Source organism: Helianthus annuus, chromosome 17 (assembly GCF_002127325.2).
Source record: "Helianthus annuus cultivar XRQ/B chromosome 17, HanXRQr2.0-SUNRISE, whole genome shotgun sequence".
In the NCBI taxonomy this organism is placed as follows: Eukaryota; Viridiplantae; Streptophyta; class Magnoliopsida; order Asterales; family Asteraceae; genus Helianthus; species Helianthus annuus.
In genome coordinates, this window is record NC_035449.2 from 24,500,058 (window position 1) to 24,517,850 (window position 17,793).

Genomic DNA, 17,793 nt, shown 5'->3' on the forward strand with positions numbered 1-17,793 from the left:
AAAAATCCAACCACACAATATAATTGGTGTTCAGAAGAAGTTAATCAAATTCAAGTTATCAGCAGAAGCATAAAGTTTAAAACCAAAGTATAAGTTTAAAAGTTCAAATGTTTAACATGGAACTCAACAGTCCATGTCCCACAACGACTCCTGCTCCCATGCAAGCTCCAGCTAAGCATCTAATGACCTGCAAGGCATGTAACAACGAGTCAACAACAAAGTTGAGCAAGTCACAGTTGGTTGTCCATTTTAAAGTTGTTCCAAAAACCATAAGTTCTTTCGAAAACCATGTATTAACCAATTCCTTGTTTCCCAAACCATAACCAGTGGGGGCTACCCCATATTAACCACTAGACCCAATACCATATCGACAACTGACTGGAGTCATGTTTATGTGCCCTACGTTGATGTTTATCATCATTGACTAAGTGCCCAGATCCATTAGTCCACTCCCGTCCTCTGCGGTACGGTGTGAGGCTTGTCAAACCTAATAGCGCTATTTAACTAATGACCCGCTCACCATTGGCCCGGCGATTAAGTCGATATAAAAATGAGGGACTTCATGATAGAGTTTTGTCTAGTAAGTTATATGTTGTGATCCTTCCTAAGGAGGAATGGAGGTACGTAATCTACCCAAGGAGAATACGCAGGTTTATTGTTGTCATCCTTCCCATGGAGGATGGATGTACATATTCTACCCAAGGAGAATATGCAGGTTCCGTTTTTAGTTTCATAACCCATTCCCAAACCACCGGGAATCCCATGCCTTATAGAAAGTGTGAACTCACCTTGCTCGGTTTGTTAAGTTACTTGTTCCCAATTAATCAGTCAGAGCCTATGGTGATTCACGTATACATAATCAGTTCACATTCACAAAGTTCACGTATAACTTGTAATCACAGTGTGCATGTTCAAGCAGTGATTCCCAACTGGCACATAACAGTGATGCGTGCAAGTGTGTATATGTTTTAAATGTATATTTAAGCCCTTTTTACACTTTTAGCCAAGTTTTAAATTTATAAAACACGATTTTACTAACACTAAACACACATATGGGCAAGTGCACCCATCATGGACGTAGTATAGTGTTGGTAAGATACTGAGGTCGTCCAAGTACACAAGAGCTTTTAGTACCGGTTTATCCTCAACGGGGCTAATCAAATCAAAATGTTAGAAAAGATTTTTAAACTAAGAGAAATAAAAACTAACTAAATGATGAAAAATAAAATAAAAATAAAAACAGATAGACAAGATGAATCACTTGGATCCGACTCGTGTATTAGTATAACCTTTGATTATTTTCGCACTTTTGCACTTGTTTAGGAGATTATCTTAGTTATTGTAGTAGGCCCCTCTTTTGAAGGCGACGTTACCCTCAACCCAGTAGTTTGAGTCAGCAAGGATACAATCCTAAAGGGTTGGATTATTGGAAGATAATGAATTAAGTTATTAATGCAAATTATGGTAGGCCCCGCTTTTGGCGATGACGTTACCCTCGACTAAGTAGTCTGAGTCAGCAGGGATACAGTCCTAAATAGCCGGGTTATAGTATTAATAGTAGTTAACTTATGAGGGGGTCAAAGAGTTTGGATCCCCGCCATCCAATACCTATGGGCATTGAAGGAGATCCTACTAAAATTGACCCAGGTCCCTTGCAGGACCTCTAAACATTGAACAAGGGCAAGACCCTTACCGAACCGTTCCCTTAACCCCCAACCAGGTAGCCAACATACCTCCATATAGACCGTGGAGATATGAATGGTGAAAATATTTTATTTTATATAGACAGTAAAATAATGCCAAGACACCACGGACAAACGATAAGGAAAGATCACCTTCAACATAAGCAACTAGTTATTAAAGTCATTAATACAAAACCAAATAAAAAGTGCAAAAGATTAAAAATAAAAAGTATTATACTAAACACTTGTCTTCACCAAGTGATGTAAGAGACTTAGGCAAACATGGCCTTGATTGTCAAGAACTCTTACGATCAATCTTGGATCCCGAGACGACTCACACACTCTATGATGGACAATGGATGATGGTGGTGGATGATGGTGTGATGGTGGTGGTGGGTGGTGGATGAAGTGTGAGAGAGGTGGTGTGCCAAGGGATGAGTTGAAATGGCTCCAAGCACTCCTATTTATAGGCTGAACAGAAGCCTGGGCACGGCCCCGTGTCCGCTGGACACGGCCCCATGCCCGTCTGACACTCTCTCTCTTCATTAATTGTAATTCGCAATTACAATAAATGCACCTGCAGCACTATGACCACGCCCCCGTGTCCGCTGGGCACGGCCCCGTGGTGGGCAATAGAAGCTTCTACCACTTTGTCTTTTGTGCCAGGGCTGACCATCCTGGACACTGCCCCGTGCTCGCTGAGCACGGCCCCGTGTTGAGCTGGACACGCCCCGTGCTGAGCTGGGCACACCCCGTGTTCAGCTGGGCACAGCCCCATGCTCAGCTGGGCACAGCCCCATGCTCAGCTTTCTTCTTGTTTTTGCTTTGGGAGATGCTGTCGAGGAGACGGGCATGCCACGTTTCTTCCTTTTCTTTATATTTATGTTGGATTTGGCTGCATTTTTGCTTCTTTTGTTCATTTAAGCTCTTTTAACCCTGAAAATACAAAAGGAAGACAAAAGCACACTTTTTCCAACATTAGTACTTAAAAAGAGTTAGTTTTATGCCTCATTTGATGTAATTTATATGTTGCATTTTACACACATCAACAGTCACATAATTCATTCACATCCCCAGTTCACAATTATGTAATGTAACAATGCCTAAAAGTTAAGTATGCCATGCGCAAGAACTAGATCATGTTTCCTTGGTCATAATTTAATTATCGTTACAGTAAGTACCAAGGTTTTATTAGCAAAATCATCCATCACAGAATTAACTTAGTTCACTGTGTCTGTTTACCCTCTTGACGAAACACCCCTGTTTCATCGTGATCCCCCATGGACGAAACTCCCAAGTTTCGTCGTGATCCTTCATTGACGAAACTCCCAAGTTTTGTCGACATGTGTGTTTCGTCAACATGCATGAGTTACGTCGGGAAAGAAGTTTCATCACCTGCTTAACAGTTTAAACTATGCACACACAGAAAACTCTAATCGCCATTGTTCCATTATTCCATTCATACTGATCGATTAGTTGAAATCACTACTAAATCAGTTAACCCTAACTATTAACCAATTCATCATTTAATCATCTCATAACCGATTTACAGATCAACCGTTTACAAGTATCATTCAAATCAAACAATAAACCCTAGATTACCAGATCATCATCATCATGCTAAAACACATCGGTAAACATATTGCAGTCGACCATCCATTCAAATCAAATAACGAAATCATTCATATGGTCTTAACAACAATACAAAATCCCATTCACTATCTACGAACATGTATTCCACAATTCACAGAACTTCATCAATCAGATTCATATATATACGAACATGTATGATCTACCACAGAATCATGTAACGATTAAACAATGGTGTGAACTAACCGAGATGTGGTTGCCGTTAGACACGAAAGACAGGCTTCAGGAGATTGAAACTCCGAACAGAATAGACAGGTTGCCGTAAAAAGAGAGAGGATAGAACACTAGGGTTTGATAACTGCCGTTTTACGTACAAGGGTGTGAATATAAAACGAACTGGCTTAGTCGCTGATGGGCCTTACCTGGGCCGAAAGCCCGTCTCGGCGAAACTACATTGGGCGGCGAAACTCTCTAAGTTTCGTCGAGTATGAATAATGACGAAACACTAATGTTTCGTCGGACTCAGGTTTCCTCAAATGTGAGAATGTAAGGGTTAGGTTTGTAAACTCTAAATAGTTCATAAGTTCAACAGTTCATTATTTAACCAAGTAACACAATACAACAATTTATAAATCAAATAATAAGGTGCACATATTACAACGCAACAATTTATGAAGACACAACTGAGAGGAAAGACCTTGAAAACTTGAGTTGTCACATAAAAGCTTATATGAGAGGTCCTTCAACTTTCAAGAGCTCCAAGCTTCATTATATACCTTCTTATACCTTTGTATATATGTAGAATGGTTGGAAGATGATTGAAGATGATGGATGTATAGTGGGGTGTTCTTGGCCGTAAATAGGAGAGGAGAAGAAGAAGATGTCAAGTGTTGTATGTTTTGGTGAAATGAAGGGTTAAGTCTTGAAGTTATTTATAAAATCCACCAACATCATATGATCCTATGTGTATTATGTTCAAAAAGATGAGACAAGATCCTTTAAATTAATCAAATAAAATCTACATGTAGGGGCCACATGTAACCGTGTATAAGTGGGGGGGGGGGGGGTCTAGACTAGGTTGTAACCATTAGTTAGTTAATATAGTTAGATTTCAAGTATATAGTTAGGTTAGTTAGTTACTAGATGTTATATAGTGTGTTATGATGTTCGGGGACCATAACTAGCTTGGTAATGTTAAAGCAGTGCTTCTAGTGAAAATTTGGTGTTTCGGGTATTGTCCGATTGTTCGGTTGGTTACCGGTTCGTTAAGGTGCTAAACTACGCAGTTTAGTGTGCTTTATGTTCCCTTTTATGACAGTTTCGATTCCCGACACTTAGGAAAGCATTCATGACCATTTATCCATATTTCTGCATGATATTAGTTTGTTTAAATGCTCAATTTGTTGATTTTCTGCAGAATTCTGCAGTTTATGTGAGTTTTAGGCACTTTCTGGCACTTAAACTATCACTAGGAAGGCCGTTTTGTGATCCTTACTTTCCTACACACTATACTAGTGTAATACTTGGTTTCTGGCTCATTCTGTGTCTCAATACAATGTCTGTCTATCTACTGAACTCTGTCAACATTTTTTTGTTTTGCCGGATAACTGTGCTAACCGTGTTTCGTGCATCATTTGAGTCAATAAAGTTCTCATGCAATGATGACATGATATTAAGCAATATATGATGCACATGTATCTATATGGTAATAACCAGAAGCAATTCAAGTAATTAATTGTAATTTAGCACAGTCATTAAGCACTAATCATTATTTAATAATTGTACGGATATATGTAAATTTGACAGTTGTCACACAAAACTCCTAAAAAGTGTGAGAAGTGTATGTAGGCATTATGTTTTAAACTTTAGGCATGATGTTTTAGATTCTTGTGGCATGATATTATATAGGATAACCCAACAAACAACAATTTAAAAGCATGAAATTTAAAACACACTAATTAACTTTCATGGCATGGTGTTTTAATTTTCGATGTTTAGAACGTAGTTTTATCGTGTTGTAAGTTGTTACATTATTTTTCTATATATATTATATCATGCAAAAGAATCTAAAACATCATACCTAAAAGTTAAAACACGGTGCCTAAATAGACTTCTCACATTTTGTTGGAATTTTGAACTTTATAGTTAACTCCTAACCTAATTTGTAATATTAGTACCGATTATTGTCGTATAAGTAAAAAAATGATATAATCCATGAACTCAAACAAACTTCAACCGAAACGATATGATATATCCCATAAATTCAAACAAATATTCAACTAAAACATCAATACAAAAAAAATGGTGAAAATTCCAAAATTCAACAAAGAGTTTACTACATGTTGGTTCGACTCGTATGACGGGTACGAAAACATTGATAACAAAACCGACTCACTATTTTCTATTTTTAGATAAACCATTAACCGATCCACCTACTTTTTGTTTGATCCGATTTATTTGGATTGATTTTGTTACTTAATTTTGTTATTAATCGGTTAATTCGATTTTTTTTATAGCCCTACCTTTACACCAATTTTTTTATAGCCCCACCTCTACATCACCACCTTTCTTTCCCTTCATCCATAGGAAATGGTTTCACCATCCATCCGTATCCGTATCCATCTCCATCCAATCATACCAAGAGAAAGAGAGAGATAAAGAGAATCAAGAGAGAGATAAAGAGAAAATGAAGAGGACCAGGGTGGGGGGGGGGGTGTTCTCCGTCAGGGTCCCCCTACACATCGGCTCCACGTAAGGTTTATCGAACCCACACCCATAAGCCTTACAGCAGTATAAACAAAGGGTTTAAAAAAGGGTAAGCAAAAGATCAGGCAGTCGTTAAAAAACAAAAAAAAAAGGTTGAAACAAATAATAAAATAGATTTGAGCAGTATAAAAAACAAAGAAAAGGTTAAAACAAATAATAAAATAAATTTGAGCAGTATGATTTAGAATTACGCTTAAACACATGTCTTTTTCCAACTATTTTAAATCAAAAACATTAATTAAAGCATAGCCCATCAAATTTCACTAGCTTAAAATAATAATTCCAGGAACAAAGACTAAACACATACAACAAGACCATTTGATCTCGACATAAAATAATGCATTTTGTTGACTTCTACTTCCCATAACAAACATAGTCTTGGCACCAACACAACTCTTGACAAATAATACGTGATTCTCATCACCTCTACTTTACTCTCCAACAATAACAATAATACACCCTCGTCTCCCTCATTTCACTCTGCAACTTCCCCTGTTCATCCTCCTCTGTTTCGGCTCGATTCGAACCCGTTATCAGATCGTTTTCCGCCCCAATTCAGGGATTCTGCTGTCTTTTTCTCTTTTGAATTTTGTGGGTTTTGATTAGCTTTCAATACTCGTTATTATATCTATCGTGTTATCTTGGAGTGAAAGTTTGGGTTAAATCTAGATCACCGTTTACATTTCTTGCAGAGAAATTCGCCGGAATCCGCATTCTCCGGCGACAAGATTTTCTTTTATGGTCAAGATTCTATTGTTTTGGTCAATTAAAGCTAATTAAATTAAAAAATATTCTTATTATAAATTACAAGTCTTACCATTTTCTTCTACTCTAGATATAAAGCAAACACACACATACATACACACTCTCTCTCTCTCTCTCTATATATATATATCTTTTTCTCTCTCTGAATTGGAAAACATCCCTTTGTGTTCATCATGATTGCATCCCTTTGTTGTTTATGAGAGCTTTATCTCCATCTGTCCTTCTTTTTGGGGGTATCCTCTGTTTTTACAGAGCAGGAGAGAGAAACAAAAACCTCTAAACATATCCTATCTGTACTTACTTTCTCTCTCTAGAAATGAGATCAATGAGATCATCAAACCTTCAATGTTTTCTGGATTCCACAACCCCTGTTGTTGCTTCTCAGTTTCTTTCAAAGGTTTGTATGTATTGATTTAAATCGATCTAATGAAACCAACTAACATTTCGTTTGTTACTTATGTTTGTTGAATTGTTTGATTTGTTTTTAGAGTGAGATTATGAATCTTAATAGACTATGGCATCCATGGGATAGAGAGGTTGTTGAATTCTTTACTTTGGGAGATCTATGGAGTTGTTTCGATGAATGGAGTGCTTATGGAGCTGGAGTTCCGATTAAGGCCGATGGTGAAACTATTGTTCAGTATTATGTTCCTTACCTCTCCGCGATTCAAATCTTTACAAGCAATTCGTCGTTGAACTACCTACGGTATGTTTTTCTTTTTTACATGTGTGTCTTTTCAGAACCAATAATATGTTGAAAACCGTAACAAAATAGAATAGTCTACTTTGTGGAAAATGTATAGAAGTTGATTATTCAAATTTAACTAGTAGGAAAGAGAAAGTGTGCCTCTTAGGTTAAATAGTGTACACAAGATTATCCAACTAGCATGAAAGAGAAAGTTTGTCACTTTAGGTGACCGTAATTGTCTTATATATCATGTTTAAAACACTGTTTATGTAATCGTAACTATCTTATTTATCATATTAAACACAATATGTATATCAGTATAAGTGTATTATATGGTTCTCGCAATTGATCAACAGTAGTCTGTATATGTTGATTTCGAAACATGTTAGAAAAAGATTTTGATTAACGGAATTATGATTGCATTACAGGGAAGAGACGGATTCTGAAACAAGGGATTCGTCGAGTGATACGTTTAGCGAGGAGAGTGAGAGTGAGAAGGTGTCGAGGTGGGACGGATGCTCATCTGATGATGGTGAGACGCCGAATGATCATCGGTTGGGTCAACTTTACTTTCAATACTTTGATAAATCAACTCCATATGGAAGAGTTCCCCTCGTGGATAAGGTAAACATAAATAATAATAATAAATTTCAACCTTATTTTTTGCTACCTATTTATTAGTATTTAGTATTCGATAATGATGACACGCAACTTCAAATGATTTGTGTGTGGGTAACGACCTCCATGAGCATTCATTGTGTGGGAAATATCTTCATCTTACGTTTTCGACATGCATTAATATATAGATTGTTATGCACATGTAACTTTTTGATACACAAATTTGGTATAATTTGCTATCAAATTTACAATTCAACTTTAGTTTCTATGTTAATTACATCATGACATCATGTGATCGTCATCCTTTCGACCGACCATAGTTTAATGATGATCTAGGGGACATTTTTGGAAGTACATTCTTATAAGAATTAAATGACCCTTTTGCCCCCAACTACAAATGTGTCCATGCTTTCTAGCAAACACGTTTTTGTTTTGACATGTTCACTTGTTGAGTCCATAGTTTAAACTTTAAAGTAGTCTGCGCGTGAACCATGCTGACGTGGCATGTATTTCAATAACACCCCCCCCCCCCTAGTATGCTAAGAATGTTGTATAACCACTTATCTTTCTTTCTCGTATTTTTTTTTTAAATCTTGGTTGTGTATTTTATTTTCTAAAGGTATGCGCGTTGTCTAAAAAGTATCCTGGACTCATGTCGTTAAGAAGTGTCGATCTTTCACCGGCTTCTTGGATGGCGGTTGCTTGGTATGTCTAAAAATGACTTAATCAAATTTACATTAATATGGATAAAATGTGTATGGTGTTGAAGAGTTCATCTTTGACCGCGTAATTATTGTGTTTTAGGTACCCAATATATCACATTCCCATGGGAAGGACAATAAAAGACTTGTCTACTTGTTTCTTGACATACCATACCCTCTCTTCATCATTTCAAGGTACATGTGACATCATATTGAAATAACTATTTTGGTAGAAAGGCATATCGAACTAATGAACATTAGTGAGGGGAGTGGACAATATTGTTTGGTATGAGGATTGAGGGGACATATGTTACATCACCTAATACTTGATAAATGCGTGTAGATTTGGATATTGAAGACCAAAATGGATGCTCGAATAGAAAGAGAAAACAAGGAGAAGGAATCCGTCTTCCACCATTCGGATTGGCCACTTACAAGATGCAAGGTGACATTTGGATGTCGGGTAAGGACCAAGAGAAGCTAGTTTCGCTAGTGAGTGTGGCCGATTCGTGGTTGAGACAATTGGGTGTCCAACATCACGATTTTAACCACTTTCTTGGCAATCGTCGTAGTTGAAGTCTTAACTTAATTTGACATTCCACTCAAACCCATGAGAGAGAGATACATGTACAAGTGATCATCATCGTCAAGATTTCTCCTTTTTGGTATCCCTAGTGGGCTTTTACCGGTTTTGCCTTTGTTGACTTTCTTGTTCTTAGTTATCAACTCTAAATTTTACTCAAGTTTGGAAGGACCCTTTTCTGATATGAATATTTTGATGTATATAAATTGCTTTTGTGCTAATTATAGGTAATATAGTCCCAAAACAAAGATATTTGAAGGAAACCGGGATATAGAGTTGTTGGTTACTAATATTTATTATGATTGCTTAAATCAAGCATATGTGTTTGGTCTCAATGGCTTCTGTAGTATAATATTAAAAATAGTAGTTTAAAAATGTAACTAAACTATCAAATCAATAATTTGATGATTAACTATTTTATTTCCTCTTTCGTGTGTAAAAGATATTTTTAAATAATATAAAATCAGATTGTGTGTGTGATCAAATACGACCATTTGAATATGACTGTTAATATTTAAATCTAAAATATATGTTGTTACTTGGATATTTCGAAACCGTTTGAAAGAAAATATTGACTTTTGGTTATGGAAGAAGGAGAAAAAACAAAATGACTTACCAAAAATTGCTATAAATTATAAATTATTGATGCATCTCGTAAACGACGTCAAGGAAACTTTTTATTTACTTGATGAAGTTTCTCAAAACTGAGGTAAATTTTGTAACTACGTCATCCAAATGATGCTTGCCAATTTGTTATTTGTCTTTTTATGTACGTAGTATCCATCCCCGCTAATATATATATATATATTTTATTTTTAGTACGTGGGACTTGAATACTAAATTTTGATAATCTGCGTTTAATCTTCGCTTGAACCGGAGCTATTTTGAAGGTATTCATCATATGTGGCTCATTGGAGTTGTCAATCCGCCATCTAACTCGTCCTCATACAATTGTTATTCGTATTTTAAACTTTCTCGACCACATCTAAGCAATCCTTCAAGCAAATGAACATCTCTACTACCAGAGGAGTTAGTCGAGTTCTCCTAATCGATAAGACCCTGCCACTAAAGGGCCAACGGGGTGGTTGCGGCAACCTTGTGATGATAAATTGTACCTTAGTTTAGATACTCACTTATATTTCTTCATTTATGTTGTTTGCTTGTGTTCATTCATTTTTGTGAACCGTTTGTTTAGAATATTAACAAACGAACATGAGTACATACATTGTCTTAATGAACGAAAACGAACAAAAAGTCGTTTCATTTAAGTATTAGTGTTCGTTCAATTAAAGTTAAATGAACAAACATGAACAAGGCCCGTTTGTATTCGTTCAGTTCATTTACATGCGTATGAATTATAAGAAAACTTACCAAGAGCATCTACTGTTGGATCAGTTCTGTTTAATCAAAATGGAAAACATGAAAACATATCTGTTACAGCAGACAGTGCAGTGGAGAATCCAATCAGAGAAGATGACATCGAGTTTGACATGTTTGTCAGTGTGCTCTGGTTCCTCCTTAGGGTGCTGACTGATGATGGTCATTATGAAACCGAATAAGGGAGTTCGGCTATGGAGAGGAGGTCGATGATGTTATGCTAATTAGGTTATGTCTAAGTGTGTAACCTTTTAACCTCCACATAAGTCTCCTTATATAAGCACCCAAGAGGAAACCTAATTAGTTAATAAGGGTAATATGGTCCATCAACAATTACCAACTAATTATTTAATAGGTTATTATATATTTTGATCTATATAATGTAAATGATTATAATGACTACTAGATTAAATATTAAACATAATATATTTAATCTTACATTCTCCCACTTAGCCGAGTAATCATTTACTATGAGTGTTAGATAAGCCTGATCAGGAGTTAATACTCATTTTAGCCTTAAACAAGTACTATAGCAGAGAAATACAGCCGTTGAATCATTATGCGACTCAGGACCCCCATTAATCATACTATAGCCTTAATTTTAAACCTAATCGTCAAGATCAAAATACGCATAAGCCCTTTGTTTGATTTGTAACTTTATTTGTCTATATGCCATTATACCGGTTGAACATATTCTAAGATACACACAAAATCAAACTGAGGAAATTTCATTAATCATAAAACATAAGCTAGTACAATATGCTCAAATAAGGTCTTTACTAAATCCCATATTCCGAATATGTTCTTCGTAAACCTTAGGAGGGAGACCTTTAGTCATTGGATCTGCAAGTATATCTTTAGTACTAATATACTCGATACAAAGATTATTTTTGTCACACCCCTAATGAAATGTGTCACCAGTGGGCCCGGTGGGGGAGTATCGTGACGTAATTGATATCATCATAGTCAAACAACACAAATTATAAGGCACAGCGGAAGCAATAAAATAGATTTATTTCAACCAAACACAATGTAATATCCAAGTATCACATATAGCTGAAATAGATCCACAGGCGGATCGAAATAAAAAGGAGAAAACTGTTCAACAGATAATGGCATCCAAGTTTGCGAGACTCTAACGATGCTAAGGAGTGGCCAGCCTATTTCGTGTAGAACCTGCACTTAATCTTTTTGGGGAAAATACGTCAGTTTACACTGGTAAATACAATTTAACTGACTCATTTTGAAAATATTTTAAAAATTGATTTAAATGCACATGGCACAAAACTTTTTATAACTTGGGATAATTAATCCAATTTAATCTTGTAAAAGAATTACATGTTTGTTATGCGTTTAGTCGCCCGGTTCGTACCGGGTTTAAGGTTAATAGACACACCACATAGTATAAATCCGCGGCGGGAAACCAACGGTTATACCTTAATAATATGGACACATTGTCGGGTGTACGCCTACACCCGCGTGCCAAGGTCGTGGCCATTTCGTGAATGATGCCAAGGATATCCGGGACATGGTCATTAAACTCCCAAAGGCGTAAAACAAACAAAACCAATTTTTAAACGGGTCACATTGATAATACCCAACTACTAATGAGTTAGGGTCAATTGCCCGACCAAACAGTATTTTATATACCGTACCCCAAGCCCGTATAAGGGAAAATAAGTTAAAAGTATTTACCTGAGCAAGTATAAACCACAATAAGCAAATGCAAGTGTCTTTTACTGGTCTCCTATTCTGGAACAAAGGTTTATAATAACCTATTAGAATCCTAACGGGTCTTTAATATAGCCTAAGCTTAGACCGGTTAGTTTCAAGGAGTATATATGGTTTAATCGCATGGAAGGCGAAAACCGGGAAGGAATGTGATTTAGACCCAACAAGTTTGGATACTTGTATAATATGGGTAAATTAAACACATTCTGGATTTTGAGACAAAGATGATACGGTTTGACCCGTTTCGGCTGATATGTGTAAACTAGTTACATAAACATATCCGAACGCGGAAGTGCGTAACGGGTAACCATATAAATCATATACAAATTTCCTGAGATTATATGCACCAAATATGTTGTGATATCAGTAAGATATGTCCCATTATGCCCGAAATAATTTTAAAATCAAACTACGCCTCATAAGGGCATTTTGGTCATTTAAAAGGGTATAAAAGAGTTAAACTAGCAATCTGAGTTATATATCTGAATAAATCAGTAAATACGCTTAGTTTACTATGTTATAACAGTAGGATATCATATGTATGTGAATTTCATTAATTATAACCATCCTATGCACCGAAAGGGCATTTTGGTAATTTCACATAAGCCTAAAAGGTCAAACTGGAAATCTGAGTTTGAAACCTTAGTTTACTGTTATAATATAAAATTTTACTAAATATTTCAGTAGGTATCAGCTCTTATATATATAAACTAGTTTTGATACATACTATGTCGTAAAAATGCCTTAAAAGACGATTTGGAGCCATTTCCGGGTTTTGAAAGAAAAGCTTATGTTTTTATAATTCCAGAAAACTCAAAATAATATAATTAACATAATAAATCAGTAGAAAAAGGTTTGAGGTCAAAATGATTTATAAACTCATTTTATAGCCTAAAAGGACATAACTGGCAATAACCGAGTTAAGCTTAAAACTCTAAGTTATTCTCAGCCTAAAAATAAATAAAAATCTCTAAAAATCCCAAAATATTATTATATATCAGTGGGTATAAAGTTTGGTATAAAAATTTGGGTTTAGATAGGCTATATGCTAACTATGCTATTTAATTAATAAGAAAGCTTCTAATCACACTTATGAGCATAACTCCTAATCTAGACCTCAAACTGATGTCAAAATTTAGGTACAAGTTTATAATTCAGTAACTAAGATGTCTACCCATTTATATTTTCAAAAATCATATTTTATGGACATTTGGCATAATGGTCAACATATGGGCATTTAACGGAAATTTGCAAAATAATTAGACAACTAGTGAACTAAGCCGTATAATCACAGAGGGTTATACTAACATGTTACTAGGTCCAAAAGAAGCTCTAAGGCAATCTTAAACTTGACTAAAACGGGTCAGAACTGAAAGTCAAAGCGAAAGTCAAACTATGCGACTTTCGGTTCCGAACCGGGTCTAAACAGAAAATTGTCAAGTTGAACATGTTGGGAGATGTTCTTATATTAGTTACCAAGTTACATTAAAGATCAAACAGGTTGCATGTATCCTACATTGCTAATTATGAGTTAATTTGGATTTAAGCATTCTGTTGACTTTTTAAATATACTTTGACTCGACAATTAACATGGTTAGAGTGGGAATCTGGAAACACCCTTTTAAGGGTTTGTTACCCACATAATTACCTACTTATAGTTATTTTTTAATTCGAGATTTGACTGAGTAATTATGGACTAATCTCGAAGTCAAACCTTAATTACGATGGTTTGGCTTTTAGCTAATTAACTAAGCTAAGATGGATTAAGGGAGGTTAAGGACACTTACAAGAGTCCTAATTACTTCTAGAGATCACTAGGAAGATGGCTTGTTGTCCAGAGAGCTCCAGAGATGAAGTTGCAAATGAATGTCCAAAAATGGTTACAACTCATGCTCTTATATAGTGCACCAATGAGCTCAAGATCATGACATGCAACTCTACAATTGTTGTGTGATCACCCCAGGTGTCCCTAGAGGGCTAAATACCGCCTAGCAAGTCCCTGGTTTCGAAAACCATGCTTATAAGTTGGTGTAACAAGCTGAACAGGCAGCTGTCCATTTTCTGCTGCCAGCGACAGGCTTACGGACTGTAAGCCTAAGCTCTTGCGGTCCATATGCAGCTCTTGCGGACCGTATGCTTGAACTGATGAGGTCCGTAACCGACCTTTGCTGAAATCGCCCAGGTATGCATCTTACGAACCGTAAGCTTGAAGCCATACGGTCCGTAACTGATGGCCAGAAGCCAAAATTTGCAAACTTCCAAGAATTGACCATGCAATCCTATAAGTCCGAATGTCATGCCATCTTTTTCAGTTGTGGGTCCTCTTTGCTCAGCCATTGCATGCTTGTATGATCCTTACATGTTTTCACTTCAATTTGGATTCTTGTGGGAGGTTAAAGTGACGGAAATACCAAGAACCAGTCTTGGATTCTCAATATAGTTGAACAAGACTTATAAAACTTATTTCAACTTCTTTTAAATCCAGAATTTAAATTAGAGTTTTGTAGTAACATTCCTAATAATCCAATTCCCATATAAAAGATGGAATTTTATTTATTTAGAAAACAACCGGTTAATATATAAGATGCTTATCATAACGATTTAAGGATCTTGGGATTTATGATTCTGGTTGGTCAGAGGTGTTTTAATAACATGTCGCCCTTGGGTCGTTCAGGGGTATTTTTAATAACATGACGCCCTCTTTAAAATCCTACCATACATCTTTTTATTTGATCCGGGTTCCTGACACGTTTGTCTCATGACACGTGTCTTTATTTTATTCGGTACGATTTTACGAGGTGTTACAATTTTCCTCAACTCGTTCACGTACGAACAAATATTTTGAATCGAGATATAAACCAGCTCCAGTCGAGCTGTTACTGTTCGAGAAACTAACGGCAGCTGAATTATCACAGTAAAGCTTCAATGGTCTAGAAATGGAATTAACAATTTTGAGTCCAGTGATCACATTTCTAAGCAACATTCCATGACAGGTTGCGTTATAAACAGCAATGTACTCTGCCATCATTGTGGAAGTTGTGGTCAACTGTTGTTTATGACTCTTCCATGAGATAGGGTCGCCTGCTAACATAAAGATATAGCCCGTATGGATTTCTTGTCATCTTTGCATTTGGCAAAGTCAGAATCAGAATAGCCCACAACTTCTAAATGATCACTTCTTCTATAAGTCAGTTTATAGTCTTTCGTCCCTTGCAGATATTGAAGTACCTTCTTAGCTGCTTTCCAGTGATCTAGGCCAGGATTAGTCTGATAACGGCCTAGCATTCCAGCAATATAAGCGATATCTGGGCGAGTACAGACTTGAGCATACATCAAGCTCCCGACTACTGACGCGTAAGGTATCTGGCTCATTTGCTCCTTCTCAACGTCTATTGTCGGACACTGAAATGAACCGAAAACATCTCCTTTAACTACTGGAGCGACGGAGGGTTTGCACTGTTGCATGTTGTAACATGTAAGGACACGCTCTATGTAAGCCTTCTGAGACAATCCTAAGATCCCTTTGTGTCTATCTCGGTGAATTTCGATGCCAATAACGTAAGAAGCATCTCCGAGATCCTTCATGTCGAAGTTATACGAGAGTAACCACTTCGACTCATGCAACATGTCTAAACTATTACTTGCCAATAGAATATCATCTACATAAAGGACAAGTATAGTAAATTTGCTCCCACTCATCTTGAGGTAGGTGCATTGATCCACTTGATTCTTCATAAAACCTTGTTTCTTCATGACTTCATCAAACTTGAGGTACCACTAACGTGATGCTTGTTTTAACCCGTAAATGGATTTCTTCAACTTACAGACTAGATGCTCCAGACCTTCAGGTTTAAAGCCTTCAGGTTGTTTCATGTAAACATCTTCGTCCAAGTCTCCGTTAAGGAAAGCGGTTTTAACGTCCATATGGTGCAGCTCTAAATCAAAATGAGCTACTAGGGCCATGACGATCCTTAATGAATCTTTACGAGAGACAGGTGAAAACGTCGCTTGATAATCAATTCCCTCTTTCTGAGTGTAGCCCTTTGCAACCAATCTTGCTTTGTAGGGTTCAACGTTCCCATTCGGATCCAGTTTTGTTTTGAACACCCATTTACATCCTACGGGTTTGACACCGTTGGGTAATTCTACCAAATCCCAAACATCATTTTTCTTCATGGATTCAAGCTCATCAATCATTGCTTTATTCCATTCAGAAGACTGATCGCTGCTTATGGCTTCATTGTAAGAGATAGGATCATTGAGCTTTCCGGGATCCATTTCAGTCAGGTAGGTAACATAATCATCCTAGTTAGTAGGCCTTCTTTGCCTAGATGACCTCCTGGGTGGATTATCGGGTTCAACGTTGTCTTGGTGTTGAGCGTTTGATGTGCCTTCGTCATGAGGTATAATAGGTTCTGATTTGTAGAGGTGAATTTGGAGTTGGTGAAGTAGTTTCAGGTGCAGTAGTTGCATTGGGTACAAGAGGAGTAATCGGAGTAATGGTAAGCGACGAGTTGCAATTCTTCGTAAGGGTTGGTACTGCTCCCACTGACCTTGAAATCCTCCAGGAACGCAGCACGCTTGGTTTCAACAATACGAGCGACATGGGAAGGACAATAGAAACGATAACCCTTTGAATTATCAGGATACTCAATAAAGAAACAGGTAACTGTTTTAGGGTCAAGTTTCCTTAGGAAAGGATTGTAAAGTTTTGCTTCAGCAATGCAGCCCCATACTTTCATATATTTAAGACTCGGTTTCCTTCCTGTCCAAAGTTCATAAGGAGTTTTAGGGACAGACTTAGAAGGAACTCTATTGAGTATATGAACAACTGCTTTTAACGCTTCAGTCCAGAGGAATAATGGTAAATTAGTGTTGGCTAACATACTGCGCACCATGTTCATAAGGGTATGTTGGGATTGAACCCTACCAGAGGAACAGATAATGAAAGCCAAAACCGGATCACAACACTGGACTCACAATAAGCAGCTGTTTACTATAAGCTTTCCCCTTGACTGTGGCTCCAACAGCTGATATACTCCAAAGTACTGATTTTATCAACATCTGTTGACCTACAACTGCTGTTCTATTCAAGAACTGATGAAGACTAAAAGCCCTGCTGTTCAATCTGCTGCCCTGAGTCAAGCACTGCTGATCATGACAAGTACTGCTGGTTTCACAGCAGTGGAATGATGCAGCAGCAGTTTTGTTCATCTCATGTAACGTAATGCAATATCAGTAGTTAGCAAAGCAGTAGTTGTATAGATCAGTAGATAGAGTTTGTTAGGTTGT

At 36.8% G+C, this 17,793-nt stretch overlaps 1 protein-coding gene across 1 annotated transcript; it reads left to right on the forward strand.

Moving 5' to 3' along the window:
- Positions 1–6,339: 6,339 nt before the first annotated feature.
- On the forward strand, positions 6,340–9,664 carry LOC110921583. The gene is made up of 6 exons (XM_022165936.2): positions 6,340–7,200; positions 7,292–7,509; positions 7,920–8,115; positions 8,729–8,814; positions 8,914–9,005; positions 9,154–9,664. Exons 1-6 carry the CDS (start codon positions 7,120–7,122, stop codon positions 9,384–9,386), a joined length of 906 nt encoding a protein of 301 aa, XP_022021628.1. The 5' UTR covers positions 6,340–7,119; the 3' UTR covers positions 9,387–9,664.
- Positions 9,665–17,793: the final 8,129 nt, after the last annotated feature.

Bases quoted from the DNA above. Each gene is read 5' to 3' on its own strand.
- LOC110921583 (XM_022165936.2), top strand. From the start codon at position 7,120: ATGAGATCAATGAGATCATCAAACCTTCAATGTTTTCTGGATTCCACA. The intron at 7,510-7,919 runs GTATGTTTTTCT...ATTGCATTACAG, and splicing joins TCGTCGTTGAACTACCTACG to GGAAGAGACGGATTCTGAAA. The intron at 8,815-8,913 runs GTATGTCTAAAA...ATTGTGTTTTAG, and splicing joins TCTTGGATGGCGGTTGCTTG to GTACCCAATATATCACATTC.